Source organism: Dipodomys merriami, unplaced genomic scaffold, assembly GCF_024711535.1.
Source record: "Dipodomys merriami isolate MVZ:Mamm:240054 unplaced genomic scaffold, mDipMer1.0.p SCAF_91, whole genome shotgun sequence".
NCBI classification, from domain to species: Eukaryota; Metazoa; Chordata; class Mammalia; order Rodentia; family Heteromyidae; genus Dipodomys; species Dipodomys merriami.
In genome coordinates, this window is record NW_027206524.1 from 929,881 (window position 1) to 956,904 (window position 27,024).

The following is a 27,024-nucleotide window of genomic DNA, read 5'->3' on the forward strand; positions in this document are numbered from 1 at the left end:
CACAGACTTTCCTGCCTAATCTGGCTTCAATCTGTAATCTTCAGATCTCAGCCTCATGAGTAGCTAGGATTACAAGTGTGAGCCACCAGTGCTGGCAAGCCCCTCAGTGATTTCTAAGGAGCCTGTGGTTAGCTATCAGGCCCACCTGACAAGCCAGGATCACCTCTCCATCTTGGGTTCTTTAATCACATCTCCAAAGCTGTATTTCATTGTACTGTGACCTTTTACTGTTTGGGGAATTAGGATGTGGAGATCTTTGGGAAGGCATTGTTCCTGTTATAGAATGTATAGCCCACGTTCCAGCTATGAGGACTGCCTCCTTCTACCCTTCATCCACCCTCTCCTTGCTCCCACAGCTTTGTGAAGAACAAGGTCTGCTGCTTTGTCCACCTCTCAGCGCTCCAGGCAGCAACTGTCCCCATCCCTACCCTGAACCTCCATGAGTTGAGTTCCTTCCTCATAGTGCTAAGCTTTCTTTCCCTTTCCTTTTTTTTCCCTTCCTCCTCCCACACTAGCCCAACCTCCCAATGGATCTCTAAAGAAGAAACGCAAAGAGTTATTGCTTTTTAATTACAAGTGCTATTGTAGCATCTATAAGGAAGAACATTTTAAGCTTAATTGAGACCAAATGTGAAGTTAAATTAAATGAATAACTAATTAACGTAATGCTCCTGCATTAGCCCCGTGTGAGTGCAGAGGCCCAGAGAGAAGGCAGGTACCAGGTCTCCAGTGAGCAGTCAGTGCCCAGAGCTGTACAGGGTCTGGAACCTGGCACTGGAAGGTGCTGCAGAGGGGCAGATCACCCTTCAGCCTTCGGCGTTTTCTCAAATCCCCCACTGATAGCCCAAACCAGGCTCTGAACTCCCATACATCTTTTGCATGTAATGCCACACTTACCTACTGATAATAGAACACGTGATAGTCCCTAATGCTCCTGACTTGGGAGGGCTTGAGTTGGTTGTGTTAACTTTCTGCCTCACCCCGCTTCTGTGAATTCTTCCTTCATCATCGGTTCACATTGCTTCTTCCTTTTCCCTTTGTGGCTAAAGAAGTCTCTTATCTCCATGGATTTTTTTTCTTGTATAGTTTTTCTTGTATTTTTATATTCCCTATATCATATCACTCAAGGAGACAAGGGCAGGGAGCATGTTTAATACTTATTTTTGTCCTCTCCAATTCTGAGGCAGGAAATGTGCCGTGTTCAACTTGAAGAAACTGGCGTAAGGTTCTCGAGAATGAAACTGGGAATGAAGGCAAGGATCTCTATCCATTTGCAGCAGCAGCAGGGAAGACAGTGAGTATGGGAACTTAGATTCCTGTCTCCCTTTCTAGAAGCAGGACAACACTGCAGGCCCACATGGTGGTGTACCACGGGATTGTGTTGCCACCTAGTGGCTAAGAGAAGCAATGCTGTTTCCCCTTAAGTAATGATGTCACATAAATCTATCTGGTCTTAAGTGAGATTGGTGAATGCTGAGCATCGTACTGTGTAACATAGCTCCTGCTCCTAAGGCTTCTGAAGACACAGAGGTCGCTGACAGACTGCCGCTTTCGAGCCGTGGGGCATCTTCCTTAGCTGTTCCACTGCAGTAAATGCAGTGGTGACATTTTGGATGTAGGTTGTACTCCCCATGTCACCGATGCCATGATCATGGCCTTTGGGATGCCACTTGTCGTGGGCCCCAGCACACCAACCATGCGACCTGGGCTTCCATACCCCATACCAGGCCCTACCAAAGATGAGCACAGGCACAATTGGCAAGTAAAATCTGTATTGGTGCTGATGGGCAGCTCTGGAGGTCAGGCAGAAATGCCAGGAGTCTGGTGTGTCATAACGGGACTTGGGGTAGAGGAGTACACACCACCAGAACCCTGCGTGCGGGGCAGGCTGCAGAGGGCTCTGAGCAACTGCATCTCAGCAGCTACGCCAGAGAACCAGGAAGCACTCTGATTGCTGCTGGTCTCATCACCTTGGCACCTGTGCTCAGGTCAGGGTGTAAGTCCTTCTGTATTCTGTCCATTGTCCATTCCTACAGTAGAGCTGGCATGCAGTAGGAACCCAGTCATCGTTGGTACACATACACTGGTGTTTTCAGCCACCCTCCCCCACCCCCAGCCCAGTCCGTCCAGCACTGACTTGGTATCATGGCCACTGAAACATCAGGTGGTTAAGGACCAGGGTGGGGCAAGGAGGATTCCAGTCAGGGAGCACTCACACGAGCCCAAGAGAGTGCACCTTACATTCTGTGCCTGATGCAGTTCCTTTGCCCCACCCTAGTCTTGGCCTAAAAGAGCAGCAATCCTGTTTCAAAGTGGCTAAGGGAGTTTTAGTAACGAGCAAATGGGAAGGTAGAGGAGTCTCCAACTTGGGAAAAACACAGAGAAAACTGAGGCCAGGTACCTTAGAGACAAGTAAAATATCCCCTGCTAGTATAACTGACTGCAGAAGTGAAAAACTCAACAAGGGAAAGAAAGATGTAACCTTGCCAAGCCTCGATCCTCCTTAGAGTCTGAACAAGCAGGAGTATGAGTTTCTGCCCTCGTCCCCATCCCTGCTGCTGGCAGCTCCCGGACTGCAGGCCCTCAGTCTTGCAGTTTTTCATGTCTGGTCTTTTCCCATGGAGAATCTTCTGTACCCTGAACAGCTCAGTGAGTTGGGCTGGGCTGGGCTGGTTGGTGTTGGATCAGAAGGCTTTGCCTCAGCTGTCAGTGGAAGTTTCCATTGCCTTGCCCTTAGAAAGCACTTTGGGGACCCAGGGGGGACCCTCCATGCTTCTCTTCCAATCAAGTCCTCATATTTCTTTATACCTACATGAAAAGGAGAGAGCAAATGTTAGACAACAAGCTCCTGTCTTTCAGCTCTCTGTAATTAGGGCTTCCTTTACCTCCTGGACAGGGACCAGCAAGGCAGATTAACATGAAGAACGCCGTGTTTCCGCCATGTTTCACAGCTTTACAAAGCAGCATCCATGTCCCAGCTCACCTTAGCTTCAGAGGGTGCTGTGACTCAGCCCGTCTATGCATGAGCACGAGACTCTAGGGTGTGCCCAGGTCTTAGAACTGAGTGAGCAGAGAGGCCAGGATTGTCCAGGAATCCCATTCCCAATGCCCAGCCCGGTGACAGCTCTACTCTACTAAGTCTGTTCACACCTTCCACAGGCTTTTCACGCAGGACTGACTTGGGATGGCAGCAGTGCCCGGAAAAGCAACAGCCCCACAGGTGCCCCACAGCCTCTCTACATGAGTGCCTGCCTCTCAGGGTGACCAAAAGAAAGGTGCGCTCACTAAGTACTTGTTCTTTTCCCTGTATTTTCTTCCTCTGTCAGTCTCCTCTCAACCCTGGCTGGGAGAATCCAGACAGAAGTAGCTAAATCCTGCCATCAACCCCTCACCCCCAACTCCATAGTAGGGTAAGGCAGGTGAGATACTGCAAATGCTTTTTTTTCCCCCTCTTTGTGACACTTTTCCTAAAATGGAAGTGTTTCTGTGAACCCAGAAGGTTCTTCCTCACTTTTGCCATCCAGCTCAGGTCCAGGCTCCAGCCAGCTCCTCATTAACAGTAAGGCTCCTGCTCAGGAGGAGAGCTGGGAAAGGGTCCAGGGAGTTGCCCAGCCCTGGCCCCAGCGGACAGCCTCAGCTCCTAAACCTCTTACCACCTCCATAGCCACCACCGCCAAACACCAGGCAGACAGCACACCAGGCTAGCCACCTTGATTCAGATTTTTCAGAAGCTCTAATTGCTGGCTGATTCCCATCCCCACCCCCTGCCCGCCACCCAACACGAAAGGGCAGAGGAGCCAGAACGCCTTGGTTTCTGACCTTCAGGAGACATTTGCAGCTGGGCCTGAGTTCAGAGGGAAAATGGTTCCCTTGGTCTGCCTCCTCTGCCCTACAGGCATGGCCAAAGCCATTCTGCTGTCCCTCAGGAAAGAGGCTGCCACCTCCAACCCCTTGGGAAGCACTGCCCAAGCACTATGCTCTGCCCAAGTCGAGTCTCCAAGACCTGGCTCCCAAGAAAACAGAGAAAGTTGGAAAACAAAATCACACCATGGAGGAGAAGATTTGCATGCAGCCCACAGACTTCACGACAATACTCACAAAGGTCATGGGACTTGAGGAAAATACTATCACGGGTGGGTTAGGGCCAGACTAGAGCTATGGAGACACATGAGGACAACAGAGGAAGGTTAGCAGGGCTGGGGCGGGGAGGGTGGAGGTCCACAGCTCACATTAGGAGAGAGGGTTGCTTCCACAGCCCCACGGGTCAGGGCTGGACCAGCCTTAGACTGGAGCATTGGATGGCTTCCTAAACGAAGTGAGTTGGGGAGAGGTGGGACCTGCAGAGCTGGTGGACTTACCCTCTGCTTCTGCCCAGGGCTGCCTTCCAGGCCACGATCTCTTTATACACCAGCCGGCAGAGGAGCTGCAGGAGCCCAATGCAGAGAAAAGGGTCAACCCTGGGAAGCAGTCATTCCGAGCAAAGAGCAGCTGTTCCAAAAACCCTGATGCTTTGAAACATTTGGTTCCAGCTTGCAGAGACAGAGCCCCCCCGCAGCACCTACATGGATACCCCAAGAACTCTTACCAAGCAAGCCAGGATGTCAGCAGAGATGAGCATATAGAACACGTTGTTCCAGCCCGTGGGAGAAATGAGCCCAGCCAGCAGAGGCCCCAGCGCCGCGCCTGTAGAAAACGCAACGTCATCAGAGGGGGACCTGTTCACCTTGGGCACCCAGAGGCCTGCCCAAGACCAGGCTCGACTCCAGCTGGCAACAGCCAAGATGAGAACCACAGACCTATGGAGCCGGTGCCGTCGATGATGGCTGTGACGGTGGAGAGGGCTTTGGCGTTGCCCTTGAGGCTCTTGTGAGTACCCTGTGGGGGAGAGCAGAGCGCGCACCTGAGCTGAGCAGCGCCAGGACTGGGGGAGGGCAGACTTGTGCATGGAGAGTGGCACTGAGGGGTCGGGGGAGAGGGAGAGGGTGCTCAAGGGTTTTGAGGGTCTTATCCCTAGAGGACAAGAGAGGAGAAAGGGATCCAGTGAAGTGAAGCTGGAGACAAAAGGTCCTGACTATGCTCCCAGAGTGTCCCAGACACCCTGGGGTGGCCAACTTACCAAGTCGGCGGAAACCGCTGTAGTGATGAGTGCATACGGACCGTTGACCAGGATCCCACAGATAATGAGCATCACTGGGCAAAGGCAGAGACAGCACCATTAGAGAGGAAAGGCCCCTCCCAGCCCAGGCCACGCCCCCTCATCTCCCACAGCCACCTCAGCACCTGCACCCATCCTCACCTATGGAGCTAGTAATCCCATTCTGGCCTATGTAATTGTACAGGAACATCTGTGAGAGGAGGAAGGAGAGATGAAGTCGTGGCCCACTTTCCAAACCTGGCTGGTCTGGAGCCCCCATGTCTGAAACTGTCTCCGCCAGATCTGGAAGCTCACAAATCACTTTATTCCTCCAGCCTCACAGACCGAGCCTTCAGGTATTTAAGTGTACCGCAGGTAGAAGTCCAAACTGTGGTCATCTGTTATTTCCCTATCCCCAAGAAATCTCTCCTATCTAACCTCAGTTTCTTTCCCTTTTTGTGCTCTTCCTCTTCTCCTCCAAGGCCAAATAAGCTTAATCCCTTTCCCAGATTTCTTAGGCCTAACCTTCTGCTGACTTTCACTACTCAACCAAGGTGCACACAAGGGTGTGTGTGCACATGTATAGAGACAGCAGCATGCACAACACAGAGAAGGGTACACAGCTCTCAGAGCACGCGCGCTTTGCACTGAGTTCATACGTACCATGGGGGCGGCCAGGATCAGCATGATGCAGCAAGTGGTGGCCCTGCCGTTGGTGTAGTCAGAAATGAGCCCCGCCATGATGCCGCCTGGAACACGTACGTATCACACACTTCGCAGACAGGATCGCCCCTCCATCCCCTCGCCTGCTGCCCAGTATAGGCCTGGCCTTGGGAAGACCTTCCCCTTTTTAGCCTCTCCTGCAACCCTCACTACAGGGAACCAAACAAGAGGGCCATCTTTCTTAGGCCTGCACCAAGCAGGTGCAGAAGTGAGTGTACACCAGGAGCTCTTTCTCAGGGGGCCACTGCTGAGGTTATAACCTGCTGAACAGTTTATTTCTTTCTACAGAAGGAAGAGAAGCAGCCCGCCAGGCCTTACCTATGATGCCACCAACGTCAAACAGCGTGGAAAGGTCTCCAGCCTCTTTGGCACTGAAGTGAGCTGTGGAAAAACACAGACACTCAGTGAACATCCAGAAGAAGCCCTTCAGGGCATCGGTCCCAGCACGGCCTCCTCAGAGGGTCGACTTGAAGGCATTGGTCAAGGCCACATGGTGGGTCTGCGTCAGTTTGTATGTACTGCCCACTGCCCCTGCAGAGTGGTCTTGACCTTCAGAAAGCCTTCCTGCCCTCCGGGGCCATCTTGCCCCTGGAGCACAGTCACTTCCACTGAGCCTCCGCCCATCCAGCCACTTTCCCTGCTCTACTCCTGACCTGCTAGCCCGCCTGGCTGCCTTTGGTCTCTGCTGATGCAGAGCCAGGAGGAAACCAGCAGGAAGTTGGAAACTCTGGGTCAGACTCTAGTGCTGAGTTTAGAAAAGGGAACATCTATAAGTCTAACTGTGTAGCTTCATCTGCAAGGTTGACTCATACTCTGAATTCAGCCACAAGACAAAGGGTCACAAGTGTCTACAGCACTCAATCACACAGGGCCTGTCACATACAGCCCCAGACATGCTGCAGCTACAGGTCGGGTTGTGACTAATTCCCACTCCTTTCCAGAGCAAGCACGTGTGAGGCAGGGCTAGGAGGGAGTGAGTGAGAGGTGGGGCTCTGAGGCTACTGGGGTTGGGAAGGCGGAGCAGGCTGCTCCATAGTAGACTCACCCTCCCTGTGGAAAAGCAGAGACCCAGGACCAATGGACTTCAGCCTTTATCAACCACAAAAATGATCTCGTTGCTGGGTGCTGGTGGCTCATGCCTGTAATCCTAGCTACTCAAGAGGCTGAGATCTAAGGATCATGGTTCAAAGCCAGCCTGGGCAGGAAAGTCTGTGAGATTCTTATCTACAAATAACCACCAGAAACTGGAAGTGGTGCTGTGGTTCAAGTGGTAGAGCACTCACCTTGAGCTGAAGAGCTAAGGGACAGCACTCAGGCCCAGAGTTCAAGCACCATGACAAAAAAAAAAAAGTGATCTTGTGTATGTCCCAGCTCCCCCAACCAGTGGTCACCACGAGGCTCCACATAGGCCAAGTACTACATAGCACAGGGGTGCTCCGGGCCCTTCCTCAGCCTGGAACTGAGTTCTCAAGGCAGATCCTTTTGTAACACCTTTACCTACCTCTGAACCAAACAATATGCACTCAGGCTAGAGAAAGAGCTGGAGGCCAGCCGACCAGAGCTTTAGGTTCCTAATGCCCAACTCAGCCCCAAGGAAGGTAAGGGGCAGTGCATGGGACTCAGTTTCCCACTTAACACAAGTAACTAAACGAATCCACTGAGTAGCTCCACAGAACCCCTGTGGTGTCCAGGAATCACGGTCAGCACCAGCATGGTGTCCTCCCCCTCCAGCTGCGGCCTTGGCCTCCTCAGAGCTGCTTATTCTCGTGTACTCACCCACATTGAAGATGTACAAGGGCAGCCAGTAGAGGAAGGTATAGCTGACCAGCTTGGCAAAGAGTAGACACAGTGAGAACTCGATCACACCCTGGGGAGTGCGGCAGACAGACCATGGAACGAGTGCAAACAGGATGTCGTGCACAGTACTCCCATCTCCTGATACCCAGTGGGAAAATCTAGAGGGCCCTGCCCTTCCCTCTAATCTATGGGCTTCTCACCGGAATCTTAAGGGCTCCCAGGAAGCTGATGGCAGCAGGCTCAGGGCCTGGCTCCTTGGAATAGCTGGCTGATGTCTCTGTGCTGCTGTCTCTGTGACCATAGGGACTGTTCCCAGCATCCTCAGCATTGTCCTGGTCCTTGTCTTGTTCGCTCTAAGCAGAGGAGAGGAGCTTTCGCTGTGAGCACAACCATGCACCACCTCCCCCAGCCGGAGGATGGACGGCAAAAGCGAGACATACACGCACATCTTCCTCTCGCACTCAACTGACCTTCCGGGCCCATTGGGTTATGGGTGAGCCAACCCAAGGAATACAGCTCTCCCCTCCCCTCCTCTCCCCACAAGTCTATTCCCTATGATGGAGTAGGCAGGCAGGGACAGATAGGAGGACTCACACTTACATGGTGCTGTGGAGGGGTGCAGTCCACATCTTCTGGGTCTGTGGGGGACAAAACCCATCTGAAAACCTCATCGAGCCAGGCTTTTACTTTATACTGGGCCTAAGCTGGTGCAGGAAGCCAGCCTGACACCTGCCAGCACCAGGGAGCGAGGCCTGACCCCTAGCATCCATCTGGTGTGAGGCTAGGGTAGAACCTGGTTTTGCCAACAGACAGGTCTCAGAGAATGGGAAAGACAGCGGTGCTCTGCACGGCCCTCCAGCCCCGCCGGCCCCGCTCACAGATCTCAGATCACCTGCTTTGGACCAAGTACTTTACATTTTCCCCTTAAACCTTCTGAAATCCTGGGGTTGTAGATACTACTGTTGTGGCTCAGAGTTGCACAACTGGCCTTTCAACCCCATGAATGTCCAGCTGTCTCCTCAAACCAGACCAGTGGGGCTCCCTGGTGTGGGCGTGGGGAGGGTGGGGTGTGCTCACATTCAATGAGGAAGAGGAAGGTGGTGACACCCATGATGGCCGTGATGATGCCCGGCACGATGAAGGACAGACCCCACTGGTGGTTCACCCAGACGCCAGCGATCAGCGAGCCCAGGATGTTGCCCACAGACGTGTGTGAGTTCCAGATGCCCATGATGAACCCGCGCCTGCAGGAAAGGGAGGGAAACAGGTAGCAAAGGCAACTGCAACCTCCAAAGCCGTGCCCTCGGCCTCCAGGTGGTGCCTTGGCTGGTGTTAAGCAGGAGACAGCCTGGCCCGGGGTACCCCACCGATCCCCACAGAGGGTGCAGAGCCCCACTCCTGTTTTACTATGTGATCTCAACTGTGGGGATGATTCACTCCCACCGCCCCTCTCCCTCCCCGCCAACATCTGGGAGCATCTGGAGGTTTTGTCACTGGTGTCAAGTGATAAGATGCCAGATATATACATACCCTATGGGGAGTGATACGCCCCCTACACAGGAATTTAATAGCACCCCAGAGGTCAATGCCAGGCATGAGAAATCTGCCTCGCAGGCAACTTTTGTTCCCCCCACAAAACCAGTTCAAGAAGAGCTACAGAGGCCTCTCTGTCTTCATCTATATTATGCGAAGCATAAGTACGGCTGCCAATTCACGAGCTGCCCTTCTCCAGGAGAAAACCAGTCATGCCCCTTAACCACGGAAATATCTTCATCTCCGCACGTGCAAATAACAGTAAGGGAATTTTCTCATCCTTTCCCTTGAACATGCACCAGAGGGTGGCGGGGGACCGGCAGCCCTCCCTCCCCACCTCACCCTCCCGGCTCCTCCCTCAGTACTCACTTCCCCTTCCCGAACCAGTTCCCAACACAGGTCACCACGGAGGGCCAGCCCGTGGTCTGCACAAGTCCATTGCAGATCTGCGGAGAGCAGGGGGGGGCAAGCCCGGGAGGAGGGGGTTCAGTGTCAAAGCTGAGGAGCCCTCTGCACCCCACACTGCAAACCTTGCCCGTCCCTCTCATGCACTTTCGTGCACACGCCAGTGTCACGAGCTGGCTTCTCCCCTAGTTCAAGATCATTTGAGCCAAGACCAAGCCTCTCACACAACTGAAGTAATCTATTTTTTTTTGGGGGGGGAAGGGGGCTCTGGTCATGGGGCCTGAACTCTGGGCCTGGGCGCTGTCCCTCAGCTCTTCAGCTCAAGGCTAGCGCTCTACCACTTGAGCCACAGCGCCACTTCCGGCTTTTTTCTTTTTGCTTATGTGGTGCAGAGGAATCGAACCCAGGGCCTCAGGCATGCAAGGCAAGCGCTCTACCACTGAGCCACCTTCCCAGCCCTGAAGTAATCTTGTTGAAATGCGCAAGGCAGGAATGAGCCAATGACAACGTGGCTCTGGACCTGGGAGTGCACTAGGAGCCTACGGGTGCCCAGGAAGGACCCGTGGCCTCAGGGTGCTCTCTGCAGTGAGGGCCAAGGCCTCAGTATTGGAGTTCATACCTGGATGAGCACAAAGTACCAGAGCATGTGGATGTTCCAGAAATATCCCAGGCCGAAGAGGGAGGTGAAGAGGCCACTCAGCAGCATTCCACTTGAAAGGTAGTAACGGAGGGGGAGCCGCTCCCCAAAAATCCCACTGGAGAAGAGTTGGGTTTGCACTTAAATCTGTAATGTGCACTCGGCCGCTGGTCTCCGTGCCCTGCAGCTCCGCCCACTCAGCTGCTGCTCCCGTGGGGATCGCCTCGGCCCCCCCCTTCCCATGCAGTGCTCTGTGGACTTTGCTGCCCGTGATGGTTCTCTTGCCCATCTTCCCCCCTTTGGCTGAGCATGCCCAGAGCCGCCATCTTGTGCTTCATTTTTATGATGTTAACTGCCAAAGGTATATGCCACACAGTCTCTACCTGCCCCCCCCCATTCACCCAACCTCAAGGACATCTTTATCTGGATGGCCATCAAGCATCTGAAATTGAATAAAACAATTCTAATTCCTCTTCCTACCATCCTGCCCCTCCTCCACTGCTGACCTGAGAAGAGAACCTCCCTCCACCTGAACACGGAAGCGAGGCTCAGGAGCATCCTCAGGCCTGCCTCTCCCCACCCCCCATTCAGCTCCCAAGGCCCACCCAGCCTGCCCCTTGCATCCTTGTCCAGCGTGCCAATCCCATGCATGGGAACTTCCACTCTCCTCCCTCCCTCCAGCTCAGCAGCTCAGGCTGCTGGCAGATAGGTCCTTTGGCGTGACCCAGCCTGGCCCTCCTTCACATGTGCAGTACTGCCTCAGATGATGTTTCTGACCTGTAAATCTGGGTAAAATCCTCCAGCCCCCCCCCCCCAGCATGAAGCACAGGACCTGTGCTCCATCCCTGTGAACAATGGGAAATCCTACCCCCCAGCCCATGCTGTCCCTCACTTGCCGTGCTTGGCTTGATCAGTACCTGGATCCCCTTCTCCGCTGCCATGGAGGGCATCGCTCCAAGAAGCCGTCCTCAGCCCTCTGCTCTCCCCGCAGCTGCACTGAACAAGCACCTGAGAGCTCCCGCACCCTTCTATAATGGTCACCCACTAGTCTGAGGGCCCTATGAAGCCCGCGCCTCGCCTTTTCTGTCTGTGCTTCCTGGCAATGAACTCACTGAGCTAGTCTACACGTGGAAGGTCCTCCTGGGCATTTCCGTGGCCACTAGTGCTACTCTGAGTGGACAGACTCCAGGGGAGCACGGAATACGCCTTTCTGGAAGGGGAGCTGCTATCAGTGCATGGCCACCGGGTGAATGAGCGGCCTTGGCGCCCATGGTGCCGCCGGCCCTGGGCTGATGGGCTGGGCGGAATCTTGGCCTTGTTCCCACAGCTCGGTCAGGAGCAGCAGCGGCTCTGAGCCATCTCCTCGTGGAGGGGCCGGCACGCTGCATTCTCCTTACCTGATAAACATGCCAATGGCATAGGCCACGAGGAACGCGTTGTCCACTGCCCCCAGCAGCTCCTTGTAGTCATCTTTGTCTAAAAGCAGGCAGGAGAGACAAAGTTGGTTTCTTGACTGCGCCTGTGGAAGCCCTTTCAGGCTCTCGCGTGGGGTGGAGAAGGGCAGACTCATTCTTACCAAATGGACTCCAGCTGCACCATGTGGTGTCATTCAAACTATGGGTGTCGTTGACTGGGTTGATGAGCTCCGAGCAATTCTGGTGCAGCCGGCTCTGGCCACAGGGGAAGGTGGTCACATGAACACAAAGCCCAGGCCTCCAGCACTCTCACCCCATCCACTGACTGGGCCTACTGGGCCTAGGCTACTGACTGGGCTAGGTGAGGAAACTCAAAAGGAAGGGGCACCCAAGGAAACATTGCTGGGAGGAAAAGAGCTACCAATGGTGGGTGTGGCCAGGAGGTAACCATGGTAACCCAGTGCCCAGGGTAGCAGGATGCCATCCTCGTCCCGTGCACTGATTGGATGGAGGGTGATAGCCTGAGATTCAGACCGTTCCCTGCACGTAGTGCTGTCCAATAGCCTCACCTTGACGATGCTGATGGGCTTCCTGGACATGTGGTAGCAGGTGTATATGAGAAAGGTGAGCACCAGGGTGAAGCCTCGGAACCTGCGGGAGAAGAACAGCATCCGGGTCAGCAGAAATCCAGCCCAGGCGTCTCAGCTGTGCCATCTCGGGCAGCCCAGGGCCTTGGCCCCACCACTCTTTCCCTTCAGGTTCTTTATTCAAGCTTTTGGAGGCAGAAGCCAGGGGGAGACTCAGAACCAAGGGCCTCTGAGGTTCCTGAACAGCCTACTGCTTGCTGGCTGGGTGTGACACTCTGGTATGACCTGCCTGCTAACCGGTACCTCCCATCCCTCTCCTCCTGAGTCCTCCACAGGGCAAGGGGCCTGTCTGTCTGGAGGTGTGTTGTAGAGGTAGGTGGCCACAGGGAGTTGAGGTCATTTTCTAAGTATCAGAAATGATTGGTGACTATCATCCTACCAACGTAGAGGCTGAGATCTGAGAATCTTGGCTGGAAGTCAGCTCAGGCAGGAAAATCTATGGGACTCATCTCCAATGAACCACCAACAAGCTTGAAGTGGAGCTGTGGCTAAAGTGGTAGAGTGCTAGCCATGAGAAAACAACAAGGATAATAGCATTCAGGCCCTGAGTTCAAGCCCCATCACTGGTTTTACAGAAGGAAGTAAGAGAGAAGCTGAAGGGGGAGGAGAATCTGTCTTCAAAGTGAAGCTAAAAGGCCACTTAGGCTTAGAACACAGCAGACGGAGCTCAGCCACATCTGGAGATGATCAGCTGGGGATGGAACTCAAGATGACTGCCCCATAGGTCACAGACAGAAAGATCATTCTTTCTGGTGGCTCACACATCCTGTCCTGACCCCATGCACTTGTCAGATGGAAAGAACAGCCAGGCAGCCCTCAGAGTTTCCAGGGTCTGGGGAAGGCGCTCCATGGCCTGCTTGAGTCACCATCTGCTTCCCCAAGGAAGTTCAAGGAAAATAGACCTCAGAATGGGGGCTGGGGTGCAGCTCAGTGGTCAAGCAAGTGTTCAGTCTTCCATCTCCAGCACCACCAAAAAGAAAAAGAGGCCAGAGAGACAGGGCCAGGCTTCAGAGGAAACACAGTGTCTGAGCTCTTCAGAGATCTCATGGGGAAGTGGAGGAGAAAGCTAGGAGCTTCCTGGCGCCCTTTCCTTCCCTCAGCTCCCTGAACCTGAGGGTGACACTCCATGCTCATTCTGTAACTCGTGGGAATCTGCCTCTGAACCCCTAAGTAACTTTCCTGTAATGTGACAGGCTACCTCTTGTGAAATAAATGGTATTGCAGCAAAGGCTTGAATTTGGGTTGGGCTCTTCCTCACCTCAGCCCTTCAAATGACCTTTCTACATGCACCTTAGCCTCTGTACTGTTCCCCTCAGTTAATCTTATTAAGCAAAGGAAGCTGAATGTGCTCCTTTCTTCATTGCTTACATTTCCCCCCTATGTTTTTCACTTCAGCAAGAATGAAGTTCCAAGTCAGGTGTGGTAGTGCCTGCCTGTAATTCCAGCCCTTGGGAGGCTGAGGCAGGAGGACCACTAGTTGAGACCAGCCTAGGCTGCATATTAAGACTGTCTACAGGAGAGAGAGGAGAGGGAGAAGGAGAGAGAAAAGAAGGGAGGGGAGGGGAGAGAAACAGGAGGGGAAGGAGAGGGGAAGGGAGAAAGATTCCACTCACATAGACCCAGCTACTGGCTACTAATTCCCAAAGGCTCTTGGCTGGATCACAGGTTCTCTAAGGACTTGAGTTCTACCAGGAAACTGGGGCTACCCAAAGAGCCCTCACAGTGATTGGTACCAGCAAACCTGATGACAGGAAAGTTTTCGTGCTTCTAAATGGTTGCCAAATTGCTCTGGACTCTTGAGTCCAGGGATATATGAGACGCAGAGAACTGTAAATGATGCCCAATAGGGCTTTTTGTTGTTGTGGGTTTGGGTTTTTTTGTTTCATTTTGGTTTTGGTAAGTCATAGGGCTTGAACTCCGGGCCTGGGCACTGTCCCTGAGCTCTTTTGCTCAAGGCAAGCATTCTACCACTAGCAGGTTTCTGGTGGGTAACTGGAGATGATAGTCTCACAGACTTTCCTGCCCAGGCTGGCTTTGAACTGCCATCTTCACACCTCAGCCTCCTGGGTAGCTAGGATTACAGGCGTGAGCCACTGGCACCCAGTCGGCTTTTTGCAATAAATCCAAGAACACTGCAGTCCCCCAGAGAACATCGCCCAGAGCACTGCCAAGAAAGCCGTGAGGGACACCATTCAGTTGTTTCTGCCTCAGATTTCCTTACTAGCTGGAAGTCCCCTGTCCATGGCACAGGTCATAGCACAGTGTCACTCCTAGCCCCGCCCCTAGGTCCTGGGTGGTGCCACCTGTGAGAGCCCCCAGACCTTGGCTAAGCCTACCTTGGCTGACCACGTGGCGGTGCCAGGCCCTGGCCAGGCTGTGTGGCTACTGACCATAGTGCCAAACCAGATCGTCTCTGAACCAAGACTCCTGACAGGCCAGGCAGTGAGGCCCTGGCCAGCTCTGGAGCCTGGGCTGGATTAGGAAGCCAAGCTGCACCCGAGCACACATGCTGAGCGCTTTCAGAAGCGGGGCAGAGCCAGAGTGCCCAGCCGGACAACTGGGCCGCTGGCAGCCCTTTACCGCCCATCCCGACTACCACGCAGCAGCAAGGGGGGCCTCGCTCACCCCTTCCCCTCTCCCTGCCTTTCCTTGCTTCTCCGTCTCCCAGACTTTTCCTTCTCCCTTTCATCTGGAATTTTGTCCTGCCCAACCCTGCGTAGGCATTATGTGCCACAAGACAACGCCTTATGCCCATCTCTCACATCCCATTCACTTGGCAAAAGCAAGGCTGCGCTTCCCTCTGCCTGCCGGGTACCCTGCACACGCTAGGGATCAAGAGACAGCAAAGGAAATCGTACGAGGGATCTCGGAGTCAGGTAGTGTATGCCTGTAATCCATTCAGGACACTGAGACAGGAGGATCGCAAGCTCTAGTTAGTTACAAACAAAAACAGAGGATCTCTGCCTAACTGGCGTGCACAGATCAGTGGGAAAAAAGACATACAGAACGAGTGTGACCGTGCTGTGAGAGGCCATGTGTGACGCGAAGGCAGCGAGGGACACGGGGGGCCGGTGGGATTGGAACTCAGTCAGGAGAGGATTCCCAGAGGTGTGACTTTAAAAATAAACAGGAGGCGGCCAGGCTGGACAGGGCTGAGCAGGAAGCAGTATATGGAAAGGCACAGAGGCGTGAAATAACACTACCTGTTTGGGAACATTGTATGGGTCAGGATATCTGGGGCTGCCAAGCACAGGAGGAGACATGGCTGGAGCAGGCCGGGCCCTGGGTACCACCAAGCGGTAGCAGGCTGGCATCTCTTGAGGATGATGGGAATCCTCAGAGGGCCTGGGCTTTCCTACGCCAGGGTGTTGCGTCACATGGGAGAGTTGCCAACCCCCTCCCCCGTGGTTTATTGCCAGGAGTTGTTATGTATAAGAGAGAACAGCAGGGCCCTAGCAAGCAAAGCTCATCATCTTTCCAGTGGACCAGCCGCTGGGGTCGTGAGGGCATGAAGTCACGGCCCGTGGACACCTGTCACCGGGTGGACACTTACAAATGGCCGCTGATATTCTTTCCGATTGGCTGGAGTGAAGGCAGCCTTTTGCTGCTGTATTTTAAAAACCAAGACTGGACCCAACCTTGATTGGACCAGCAGAGTTCCCTTCAACTCACCTGAAAGGTAGAGATTTGGGGATACCCTCTACTCTCCACCAACCCACGGTATATTACCCGGGCCCGCAGGGACACTGCTAGCGCGCTGGCCGGGCCTGAAGCAGGTGGAGGTCTATGATAAGGGGAAGTGGCTCTGGGGCCACCCCATGGCGCCCTCACGGAGCAGACGAGAGGATGAGGACGGGTCCACACCAGCACCCTGCCCTCCTCTCAGGGCCTGCCCCACCGCGAGATCTCAACTTCCCACAGAACCTGACTCCCACCTGGAACGGCGGCTCACGCTTGCAATCCCACCCAGGAGGCCGAGATCTGAGGATCACAGTTCAGAGCCAGCCCAAGCAGCGAAGTCTGTGAGCTTCTCATCTCCATTTGCCCACGAGAAAATTGGAAGCGGGGCTGTGGCTCAAAGTGGTAGAGCGCTCAAGGCTAGTGCTCAGGGACAGCGCCCAGGCTGTGAGTTCAAGCCCCACGACCCATTAAAACAAAAACAGAACAAAAAAACAGCTAACTCTGCCAAGATTCGCAGGAGAACATGATTCCTGGAGCTCTGTGGTGTGGTACAGGACTCCAGAGGATGGAAGGATGAGTTCAAAGTCACACCACTGCTGGGAAGGGGCTCTTAGGGGCCGGATCTCTTCCTGCTCCAGTGTTGCACTTGGTCAGGTGTTCGGAGAAGGCCCAGGTGCCATTGTTCACTGGGGACGCGGGGCCGGTTAAGGACTGAGCTCACATTCGCCCTGAGCTGGGTAGCTATGGGTTTCACTTCTCCTCTCACAAGTCCGTCCCTCGTGAATTGAGAGGCCCCAGTGGGGAGCAGGGTACAAAATGTGTAGAGCCCCTGAGCGTGCGCATGCACGGGGCTGGGCCTGGCAAGCAGGCCAGGGGCCAAGGGACACGGGGGGCATGGTGCTTGTGGTTCCAGGTGGGGCCAGATGCCCCATGACCCTCCAAGTCTTTTGTTAGTGAGAGGAGGCGCCTCTTAAGAGTCCTACCCCCCCTTGCCCAGATACTGGTTACTGAATAACCAGATGAGATAGCGAGGGGGACTGGCTATCTCTTAGCTAGGAGCTGACAGTTCTTACTCTTTGGAAGGAACACGGTAGTGGCCTCGTTGACCTTGTTAAGACTTTGCACTAAGAATGCTGCTGAGGTAGGGACAGGGAACAGTGTGTGCTAAATTAGCAATAGATTAACAACAACAACAACAACAACAACAACGTCTCCCCCTCTCCCAAGGCCTGTCAATACCACCAGAAAACAAGAACCACACAGCAGAGGGGCTCTGGCCTTGTAAGAAGTGGACACAGAGCTTTCCCTGATGCCCCGCATCATCCCTCTTCTTGGCTTGGCCAGCTGCTGACTGCGGCTGCGGGTGACTTTGGCACTTCCATTATGGAAATGAACCTGCTGACCTATGCTGGGGTCAGCAGGGGTTTTTTTTTAATTGGTTTTTTTCTGAGACAAGGTCTCATCATATAATACAGGCTGACCTTGTACTTGTAATTCTGCTTCAGCCTCCCAAGTGCCAGGATTACAAGTGTGACCTACCACATGTGGCTCTTGGGGGGTAGTAGATCTGAAAAGGGAAAGAGGTTTGGGCACAATAAGGACCAAAGCAGGGCCAATGGCTCCAGTACCATCATCCCTGCCATCCTGGCTTGGGGGGAGGGAGGTGGGCCATAGGGGAAATATCCCAGTGGAGAAAGGGTTTCCCTCAGGCAGGAGTGCTGAGCCATGTCTTCAGAGGACAGGACAGGACAGAGGCAGGCCAGGTGTGGGAAGGCCTCTGAGGACAGAAGGCACAAACTTCTCTTGGGACAGGAAATCCTGTGTGTGTTGATCCTCTTCATCTAACTGGCTGAGAGAAATCAAGTTGACTCAGAGCTTAGACCCAAGCCACTTCTTAGAGAAGCTACCAGACCACGGTAGCCACAGGAACCCAGAACTTTCTAGATGAATGTCACAGCTAAGAGGATGGTCTTTTTATTCTGATAGAGGAAAATACAGATCCTTTTGCTCTGAGAAGAGAGCTGTGTAGGGAACCCTGCGTGCTCTGACCGATGACTCAACATGGCCTTGTATTACATCATGAGGGTTTTCTTAGGCAACCAGGATGACGATGGAAGACTTAGTTCTTAGGCTTCAGAAGAAGCTGCTCAGCAGGTGTACGCCCCGCTGTCTCTGAAGGAAGGCATGCTGGGAGCGCAGTGAGCATGGCAGAGCTGTGATCCCGTCCAGGGAGCTAGGCAGATGGCCTTCTGGAGGCCTAGCCCGGCTCCAGCCTCCACGGCTCCCCAGCCGTGATTCCTCCAAACTCTCCCCTTGGTGTCTTATCTCCAGTTCCGTTCATCCTTGGGGATTGCCTGGTTTGGGTCTTGATATTCTGAGGGTACAGCTTGGCTGAAGAAAGAAGGCTTCAAGCAACCATGCAGACAATTGTAAACCCCTTGCTGCCCCCCTAGACTGGTCCAGGCAGCCTGAATCAGGCGGCTCCACCCAAGCCACACAGATGAGGGGAAAGAGGAAGCAGCTGCCCCGGAGAGGAAGTACAGGAGCCACAGTCATGAGGGGGTGGGGGCAGGGACCTGCATGGTCACATGCGCAGTGCAGGGTGTGAGAGAATGGGGCGGCTCTGGGCCCTTTTGGCGTTAGCTGGATGTACTCTAGTAAAGAGGGTTAAAGTAGGGAGAAATGGTGAAGAGAGAAAAACGCCTCCCAGACACCTGAAATATCTCAGAAGGCTGAGATCTGAGGATCAAGCTTCTGAAGCCAAATCTGGGCAGGAAAGTCCCAGAGACTTTTATCTCCAATAAACTATTCAGAAAAAGCTGGCAAGTTGGGTGGGGTTCAAATGGTAGAGTACTAGACTTGAGCCAAAGAAGTTCAGGGACAGCGCCCAGGCCCCGAGTTCAAGCCCCATGCCTGATAAAAAAAAAAAAAAAAGAAAAAGAAAAAGAAACATTCCCTGCTTCCCATGCAGAAAATAGGAGTTGACTGAATGGCAGTTCCTATCTGTAACTGCTGTACTCTGTGTGTGTGTGTGTGTGTGTGTGTGTGTGGTGTGTGTACACTTGAACTCAGGGTCTCATGCTCTCACTAGGCTTTCCCACCCACGACAGGCCCCCCATGACTTGAGCCATGAGCTTCCCATGGCAGCCGCCTGAGTAGCTAGGATTACAGGCATGAGCCACCAGCTGCTTTTATACTTTTTGAACAGGGTGAACACAGGTGGCAAAGTCATCTAGCAACTCCTAATCCTGAGACCTCAGTTTTGGGTGGATGAGATGGGTGAGGTCCACCCAAAATACAGGTAACCTTCAGGACTTCCTTCTGCCACACAAGCCTTTCTTTCTTTGTTTTTACCCAGCCAAGACAAGCTCCCAGTATTTTCCATTTCAAAGGAGGAGGCCATTTAGACAGCTTCCTAGATCTCCTAACCTCACAAGTTTAACTTTTACCGGGAGGTGCCGTGGGAGGGGAGCTCATCCGCTGTCAGTTTGCTTCCTGATTTTGACTTCTGACTTTTTGACAGTTGTTGAATGATAATTTCCAGGTCTTTCTACCCTGCTTAATCCTGCCCTGCCCCCGCTTTCCTTCTGTCAGGAGAATGTTCATCATTGCTCATCTTCAGCAGCTTTCTGCTGCCCTTACCAAGTATGTCTGCAGGAATTGGGAGAATTAGAGAAAGCTTAGTAAGGCCGCACTCAGGGCCGGCATGGAACAGGGAAAAAGACATCAGACTTAACCGAAAGAGGCTGAGTTTTCATTTTTGGTTCTGTTTCTTACTCGGGTAACTTGTTTAGCCTAAGGCTCCAGGGTTTTCTGTTTCGTTTTTTAGTGGTGGTAGTGGTGGTGGTAGTGGTGGTATGTGTATGTGTGTGTGTGTGTGTTTGTGTGTGTGTGTTGCTGGTACTGGGTCTTGAACTCATTTGACTTTTTTGCTCAAGGCTGGCCCTGCTCCACTTGAGCCACACTTCCATTTTTTTTTTTTTTGCTGGTTAGATGTAAGCGTGTCACACAAAGACTCCCCCCCCCCCCCCCCCCCTTTAGCTCTGAACCTTCTTCCTTAGATCTCAGCCTCCTGAGTAGCTCAGATTACAGGCCTGAGGTACCAGCACTCAGCCTGGGCTTCTTTGAATGACAGAATAAACAATGGTACAAGATTGTAATTGGATTAACAGACGTCCTGGTGTGTATTTCAGTGTCTTTCTGCTTCAGCCAACTCCAGGGGACAGAACCATTTGTCAGCCTTATTCAGTCCCGGTGGAAAGATCAGGGTGTGGGGAAGCTGAGGCAGTGTGGGAGTTCTCGGCTCCAGTCCTTCTCCCCGTCCGATCTGCGCCCCCTCCACACCCATTCCTGCTTATCCAGCCGCTGCGTCATCCTGCTCCCTCCTCCCACGGGCTGCTCTTCTCTACCTCCTGAGTCCGGCCCCCACACCCCAAGGCCCCAGGAAATACACTCAGTCCCATAAGCAGCAGCCGCAGTCATCTTTCTGGAAAGTTGCCTGTGTTACCAGCTGCCACCAGACATGGCCCATTCGGATCTTGGCACAGAAGGATTTAATTGGAAAGGGCCAGGGACCTTTCAGGTGCTTGGTACCTCTGAAATGCCATGGCAGCTGCCTGCCCCGCATCCTGACAGGAGGAGTAACCTGTGCCCGGTAAAAACCTGGCAGAGCTGTGGACAGAGCTTGGGTGGCGCTGTCTCTGCACCTGCTGCCGGCGTCCCCAGACTCTGCCCGCTAGACAGAGGGTATCCACAGACAAAGACTCCAGGCCCACCATTTCCTCCCTATGGTCTAGCAGATGCTGGACAGGCTACAAAGCTTCTCTGTGCCTCATTTTATCTCTGTGATCCATGGGGAAAAACTAACTTGCAGTTCTATAAAAACTACAAATTGCTAAGTGCAGGAGGCTCCCACCTGTTATCCTAACTACCAAGGAGACTGAGATCTGAGGATCGAAGTTCAAAACCAGCCTGGGCAGGAAAAGTCTGTGAGACTCTCATTTCCAATTAACCACCAAAAAGCCCTAAGGGGAGCTGTGGCTCAAGTGGTAAAGCACCAGCCTTGAGTGGGGAAAAAAAACTAAGGGACAGTACCGAGGCCCTGAGTTCACAAAAACAACACAAATAACAATAACAAAAATGACAAATTAACCATTTCCACTGGAGATGGAATCCCTTCCACCACAGAAATTTATCAGCACTTAGTAAATACCAAGTATGTTGAATGCTAGGCTAAGTACCTTTTTTTTGCTTTTCTTTTCTTTTCTTTTCTTTTTTTGCCAGTCCTGGGGCTTGAACTCAGGGCCTGGACACTGTCCCTCAGCTTCTTTTGCTCAAGGTTAGCACTCTACCACTTGAACCACAGTGCCACTTCCAGCTTTTTCTGTTTATATGGTACTGAAGAGTCAAACCCAGGGCTTCATGCATGCTAGACAAGCACTCTACCACTAAGCCACCTTCCCAGCCCAGTACTTTTAATTTCCTTCGTGCCTTCCTTCCTCCCTCTCTTCCTTCTTTCCTCCCTTCCACCCCCTTTTTGTAAACTAGGATTTGAACTCAAAGCCTTTTGTTTGCTAAGTGGGTATTCTACCACATGAGCTAGTCCACTAGCCCCTAAGTAGTTTCTCATTTAACTAAATTCTCTGATACAGGTAATCATTTCCCTTATGTAGCTAACCAGAAATGGACTCTCAGAGTGATGAATATGAGGCCAGTTTCCCCCAGCACACACTCTCATGAGGACAATGGGATGTGATGGCCAACCATGAGCTTAGGAGCTGCGCTGCTCCGACCCAAACGCTACCTCCATCATCCAGCAGCTACCTGATGCTGGACAGGCCACGCAGCTTCCCTGGGTCCCATTTTTACCTTTACTGCAAGCTAACCTGCAGTTCTATAGAGATTACAAATTAACAATACCTGAGTCACAATAGTAGGAAACTGAATAATAGTACTCTGTGTGCTCACTATAAGCTGGGCTCCTATCTACACGAACTATTAACCTCATTTACATTTTACCCAGGTAGGCATTATTGTTGATCCCCATTTTATACACCAAGGGTCCAAAGCCCAAAGCCAGTTGACTTTCCAGCCTGTCCCCCTGATCCCACGCTGCTGTTTGCATGCTCTCTTTGGGGACACGCAAAAGCAGGTAAGTTCATTTCTCATTGTATTCGGGCTGTAAGTTTTTATACTATTTGTCTCCACCCTAATCGACATTTTGTTTAGCCTAGGAAATTCGAATAGGATTAAGCTCCATCTGTAATATTATATAATAACGTAGCTGATAATGAGATTATCGCTAATAATGCTCGTAAAAGCCAGCATTTATCTAGTACTTCCTGAATACCAGGAAATTTACACCTACTTAATCTCTAATACTTCATGTGTCAGACATGCTCCACGAGGCAGCTTTTCTTCAAAACCAATTCACCCGACCTTGAAGAGACATAGCTCATAGAAAGGTCACCCTTAAACCCTTTAATACATATACTTGTGCCTCCTAAAATTGCTGACTTGGTCTGCATTGTTGCTACGTGGTAGAGGGCTTGCTCAGTATGTGTGAGGCCCTGGGTTTGGTTCCATCCCCACCATAGCTAAATAAATACAAATTGCTGACCGGGCCCCCCTGCGTGCTGCTTGCACACACATGCACGCGCAGATACACACACATACACATACATATACACATACACATACACATATACACACACGCCTGCCTTCTCCAGCTTCACCCTTTGTTTTGAGAAGGTGAGATCAGGTCTTCATTGTCTCTACAGGCCTCAAAATTCGGCCCAGTAAGAGCCACAATCCAAACCCTTCCTTGGGAGGGAAGGATGAGAAGATCCATGGAGGAACCCTGCCCAAGTTCAGAACCAGCACACAGATCCTCAGGAACCACCTGCTGACTGATAAGGAAACTTGAGTCTCCACAGTGTTCACTACTGACAGCACACACTGGTGGAAAGATTCCAGTCCGGTGCTGTGTTGAGTTTTGGAGAAGCTGGATGGAGAGCACAGTAATGGAATTTACGCTTTGCAAGAAGTGTGTAAATTGTTGTCTGTAGCTATAGAAAGCTGTGCGTGACAGATTGTTTACAACAACGATCCACCTTCTCTCTGCCTCATTTGATCTGAAATGTAAGTAACTTTGGTTAAGTTAAAATTAAGAGCCAGGCACTGACGATTCACATCTATAATCCTAGCCACTCCAGAGGCTGAGATTTGAGGATCAAAGTTCAAAGTCAACCTCGGCAGATGAGGCTGAGACTCTTATTACCAACCAAGTAGCAAAAATGTGCAAGTGGAGGTATGTCTCAGGTGGTAGAGTGTCAGTCTTGAGTAAAAAAACTTAGCAAGAGCACAAGGCCCTGAGTTCAAGCTCCAATACTAGAAAACACACACACACACACACACACACACACACACACACACACACACACACCAGAGTTGGAGCTGTTACCTCAGTGGTAAGGCACTTGCCCAGCATGTGCAAGGCCTGAATTTCAATCCTTAGCTCTATAAATAAAATATACTATATATGAATGAGACCCTACTAGGATGAATAGTGGCAGAGAGGTACAATTACGATGAAATAGTAATGAGGTGTGTTTTTGTTAAAAGGGGAAAAGAGAAGCTTTTTTTCTAAATGACTAAGAATTCCAGAATAAGATGAGGGCAGCAAAACACAAGATCTGAGTGGCAGGTTTATAAAATAGGGGTTGGTTTGATCTGGATTATAGTTCGTACAAATAAAGGATCTCAAATGAAACTGTGAAGTGTGTTAAAATGGTGTTGAAGCTGGCTCGGTTTTGATGAATGTGTTCATATTCTTAAAAACAGGGTCCCTGCAAATCAAGATTTGTTCTTTCACCCTTTAGAAGGAGAGGTGCTGCTGGGCACTGGTAGCTTACACCTGTAATCCTAGCTACTCAGGTGGTGGATCAAGTTTAAAGCCAGTTCAGAAAAGAAAAGTCTGTGAGATTCCATCTCTAAAATAAACAGCAAAAAGAACTGGGAGAGTGGCTCAGGTAGTAGAGCACCAGCTTTGTAAATATGAGGTGCTGAGTTTAAACCCACCTTAAGTTTATCATGTGTGTGTGTGTGTGAGAGAGAGATGGAGAGAGAGAGAGAGAGAGAGAGAGAGAGAGAGAGAGAGAGAGAGAGAGAGAGAGAGAGAGAGAGAGAGAGAGAGAGTGCATGTTTTGCTGGTCTTGGAGCTTGAACTCAAGGCCTGAGTCCTGTCCCCGAGATTTTTTTTTTTGTCTGTTGTAGGACTTGAACTCATGCTGTCCTTGAGCTCTTTTGTTCAAGGCTAGCACTCTACGGCTTTCAGCCACAGCTCCACTTCCAGTTTTCTGGTGGTTAATTGGAGATAGTCTCACGGATTGTCCTGCATAGGCTGGCTTCTAACTGTGATCCTTAGATCTCAGCATCCCGAGTAGCTAGGATTACAGGCATGAGCCATTGGCTCTGGCCCTGAGCTTCTTTATCTCAAGGCTAGCACTCTACCACTTGAGCCACAGCTCTACTTCCAGCATTTTTTGAGTAGTTTATTGGAGATAAGAGTCTCATGGACTTTCCTGCCTGAGCTGGCTTCAAATTGCAATCCTCAGATCTCAGCCTCCTGAGTAGCTAGGATTATAGACATGAGCCACAGGCACCTGGATGATATGTACGTTTTTTAGACAATTATTTTATTTTTGAATTACCATACATTTGTAGTATACGGGTATCTCATTGTGATATTTCCATACATGAATATAGGTGATGTTATTATTGAACAAGCATAGAATTGTGAAATTGGAAGAGATAGCTTTAAGTTTATATACATACTATTTACATAAATATTTCAGGAAGTTCAGAATATTGCTACTTTATTAAAAGCTCAGATTTCTGAATGCCTTCTCTGTCCACATTGCTTTCTTTTTTTGGTGCGGGGGGTGAGGGGTCCCGTCAGCTCAAGGCTAGCGCTCTACCACTTGAGCCACAGAGCCACTTCCGGCTTTTTTTTTCTGCTTATGTGGTACTGAGAAATTGAACCCAGGGCCTCATGCATGCAAGGCAAGTGCTCTACCACTGAGCCACCTTCTCAGCCCACACATTGCTTCGTTTTTGAACTCAAGGTTTCATGATAGCTACACAGGTGCTCACTGCTTGAGTAGGAGACTGTATGTCCACAGTGTGTCTGTTGATCTGCATTCTGACAGGGCTTTGATGACAACATAGAGAGGTATTAGTCATGGTTTCAGTTACAACTAAAATGTTTACCTGAGCCAGTGCCAAGGGATCACATCTATAATCCTAGCACTTTAGGAGGCTGAGATCTGGAGATTTCATTCAAAGCCAGCCTGGGCAGGAAATTCTATGAGACTCCTATCTCCAATTAACCACCAGGAAACTGGACGTGACCCTGTGGCTCAGGTGGTAGAGCGCTCGCTAGCATAAAAGCTCAGGGACAGTGCTCAAGCTCTGATTTCAAGCTCTAAACTGACAAAATATGGTATACAGCTTTTTTAACTTAAATCCAACATCTTCCAGTCCAGACCATTGTTTTCACCTGTGAGTGTGAAATATTAGCGTTTTATTTAAACTCAGATGTTTAAGGTTTATTCAAAACTTACTAAATCTCTTTAGTTGACTTTTTGAATATTATGGAAATTTTGTCTCAATTTGGTTATAGCTTAAGCTTTTTTTCTCTAAAAATTATGTTCATCCATTTTTGATGTACTACTCATTGTCTTCTTTGAAATTAGACATATACTATGCTTCTAAGATACTGTCTAAATGTTGTCACTGACTTCATGTTATAGTATAGGAGTGAACAAATCTCATCATAACTTTTATAATGTCAGTACCTGAATTTGAGCTCAGAGCCTGGGCACTGTCCCTGGGCTTTTATGCTCAAGGCTAGCATTCTACTATTCGAGCCACAGCTCAAATTCCAGCTTTTTGGTGATTAGAATAAGAGTCTCATAGATTTTCTAAACCATAATCCCCATATCTCAGCCTCCCTCGTAACTAGGATTATAGGCATGAGCCTCCCACTGGCCCCTAGAGACAGCATTCATTTTTAAATTAATAAGTAGTAAGTTAACCAGAAACTTTTATATGTTCCCCCCACAGATTGTGTCAGCCATAGGCCAACATGTTTTACTGTTAATCATCTCAGCAAAGCATTGCACCAAGCATTTACTCTTGGGCACAGGGTTCTAATGGTATCACCTGATCAACTTTAAGAACACAGGGATTGAGTTAGGAGTTTCTAGCACTCTAGTCAAGAGGAGATGGATTTCAGAGACTGCTAACCCTAGATTCAGCCGATCAGCACCACTGATTAAATGAACTGGTAGTAGATGACTGTCCTTTTTGTTTGAAATAGTTCTAGTGTTCCACTTTCAGGGTATCAACACAAAGAAGACTTTTCTCTTTCCTCTGAGGTGATCCACACAGCAATTTAGTAAATTGCACTTTTGTGATGGTACAGGGCCTTGACTCAAGACCTTGAGCTCTCCCTCAGCTTTTCTTCTCAAGGCTGATGTTCTAATACTTGAGCCTCACCTCCATTTCTAGCTTTTTGCTGGTTACTTGATTTTTAGAGTCTCATGGAGTTTTCTGCCTGGGCTTTATTTGAACCCTGATCCTATGATCTCAGATTACAGTCATGAAACACCAGTGCCCAGCAGAAGTGAAAAACTTTCATTGGGTCTTCTTGATTTTCATGCTAGTATGCTATTTGCAAAGGTTCCATCCCTCCACTTTTTTTGGTAAACCAGGACATATTTGGAAAAGTTATATAACCAAGAACTTACATGAAGTATTGTGTTAGACAAGGATGCCCATTTATCCAGATGTAACCAGCTCCTTTAAGGAACTAGGCTTCACTGTACAGAGCCAATACTAATAAGACACTCCCAAGAAAAGTGGCTTACTGGCTCCTCAGCCTTACAGGCACAGGAAGGTCACTCATTTTTGGCTGGCCCAGGAGCCTTAGCTTTGGGAGACTCTGCAGAAAAAGGAATTTGTCTAAATTTATAGGTATAGCAGGTCAAA

At 50.9% G+C, this 27,024-nt stretch overlaps 1 protein-coding gene and 1 long non-coding RNA gene across 4 annotated transcripts in view; one reads left to right on the forward strand and one right to left on the reverse strand.

Moving 5' to 3' along the window:
• Positions 1-907: 907 nt before the first annotated feature.
• Positions 908-4,362, forward strand: LOC138821332 (uncharacterized). Its single transcript, XR_011370133.1, has 3 exons — positions 908-1,294; positions 3,160-3,275; positions 3,896-4,362. It is a non-coding gene; the product is annotated as an uncharacterized lncRNA (long non-coding RNA).
• The window catches only part of LOC138821331 (glucose-6-phosphate exchanger SLC37A2), a 28,367-nt gene continuing 3,098 nt past the window's right edge, over positions 1,756-27,024 (reverse strand). The window contains exons 2-19 of one of the 3 annotated variants that reach the window (XM_070013477.1): positions 12,214-12,295; positions 11,806-11,899; positions 11,627-11,705; positions 10,212-10,347; positions 9,557-9,633; positions 8,732-8,898; positions 8,255-8,292; positions 7,855-8,007; positions 7,634-7,724; positions 6,176-6,238; positions 5,798-5,883; positions 5,297-5,345; positions 5,117-5,190; positions 4,797-4,875; positions 4,586-4,683; positions 4,359-4,423; positions 4,099-4,155; positions 1,756-2,808 (exon numbers count right to left, since the gene is read on the reverse strand). In XM_070013477.1, coding sequence (XP_069869578.1) covers positions 4,128-4,155; positions 4,359-4,423; positions 4,586-4,683; positions 4,797-4,875; positions 5,117-5,190; positions 5,297-5,345; positions 5,798-5,883; positions 6,176-6,238; positions 7,634-7,724; positions 7,855-8,007; positions 8,255-8,292; positions 8,732-8,898; positions 9,557-9,633; positions 10,212-10,347; positions 11,627-11,705; positions 11,806-11,899; positions 12,214-12,295 — 1,459 coding nt within the window. In that variant the 3' untranslated portion in view covers positions 1,756-2,808; positions 4,099-4,127. Of the gene's footprint in view, positions 2,809-4,098; positions 4,156-4,358; positions 4,424-4,585; positions 4,684-4,796; positions 4,876-5,116; positions 5,191-5,296; positions 5,346-5,797; positions 5,884-6,175; positions 6,239-7,633; positions 7,725-7,854; positions 8,008-8,248; positions 8,293-8,731; positions 8,899-9,556; positions 9,634-10,211; positions 10,348-11,626; positions 11,706-11,805; positions 11,900-12,213; positions 12,296-27,024 lie in introns of all 3 variants that reach the window. The other 2 variants (XM_070013475.1, XM_070013478.1) reach the window with 2 other exon arrangements.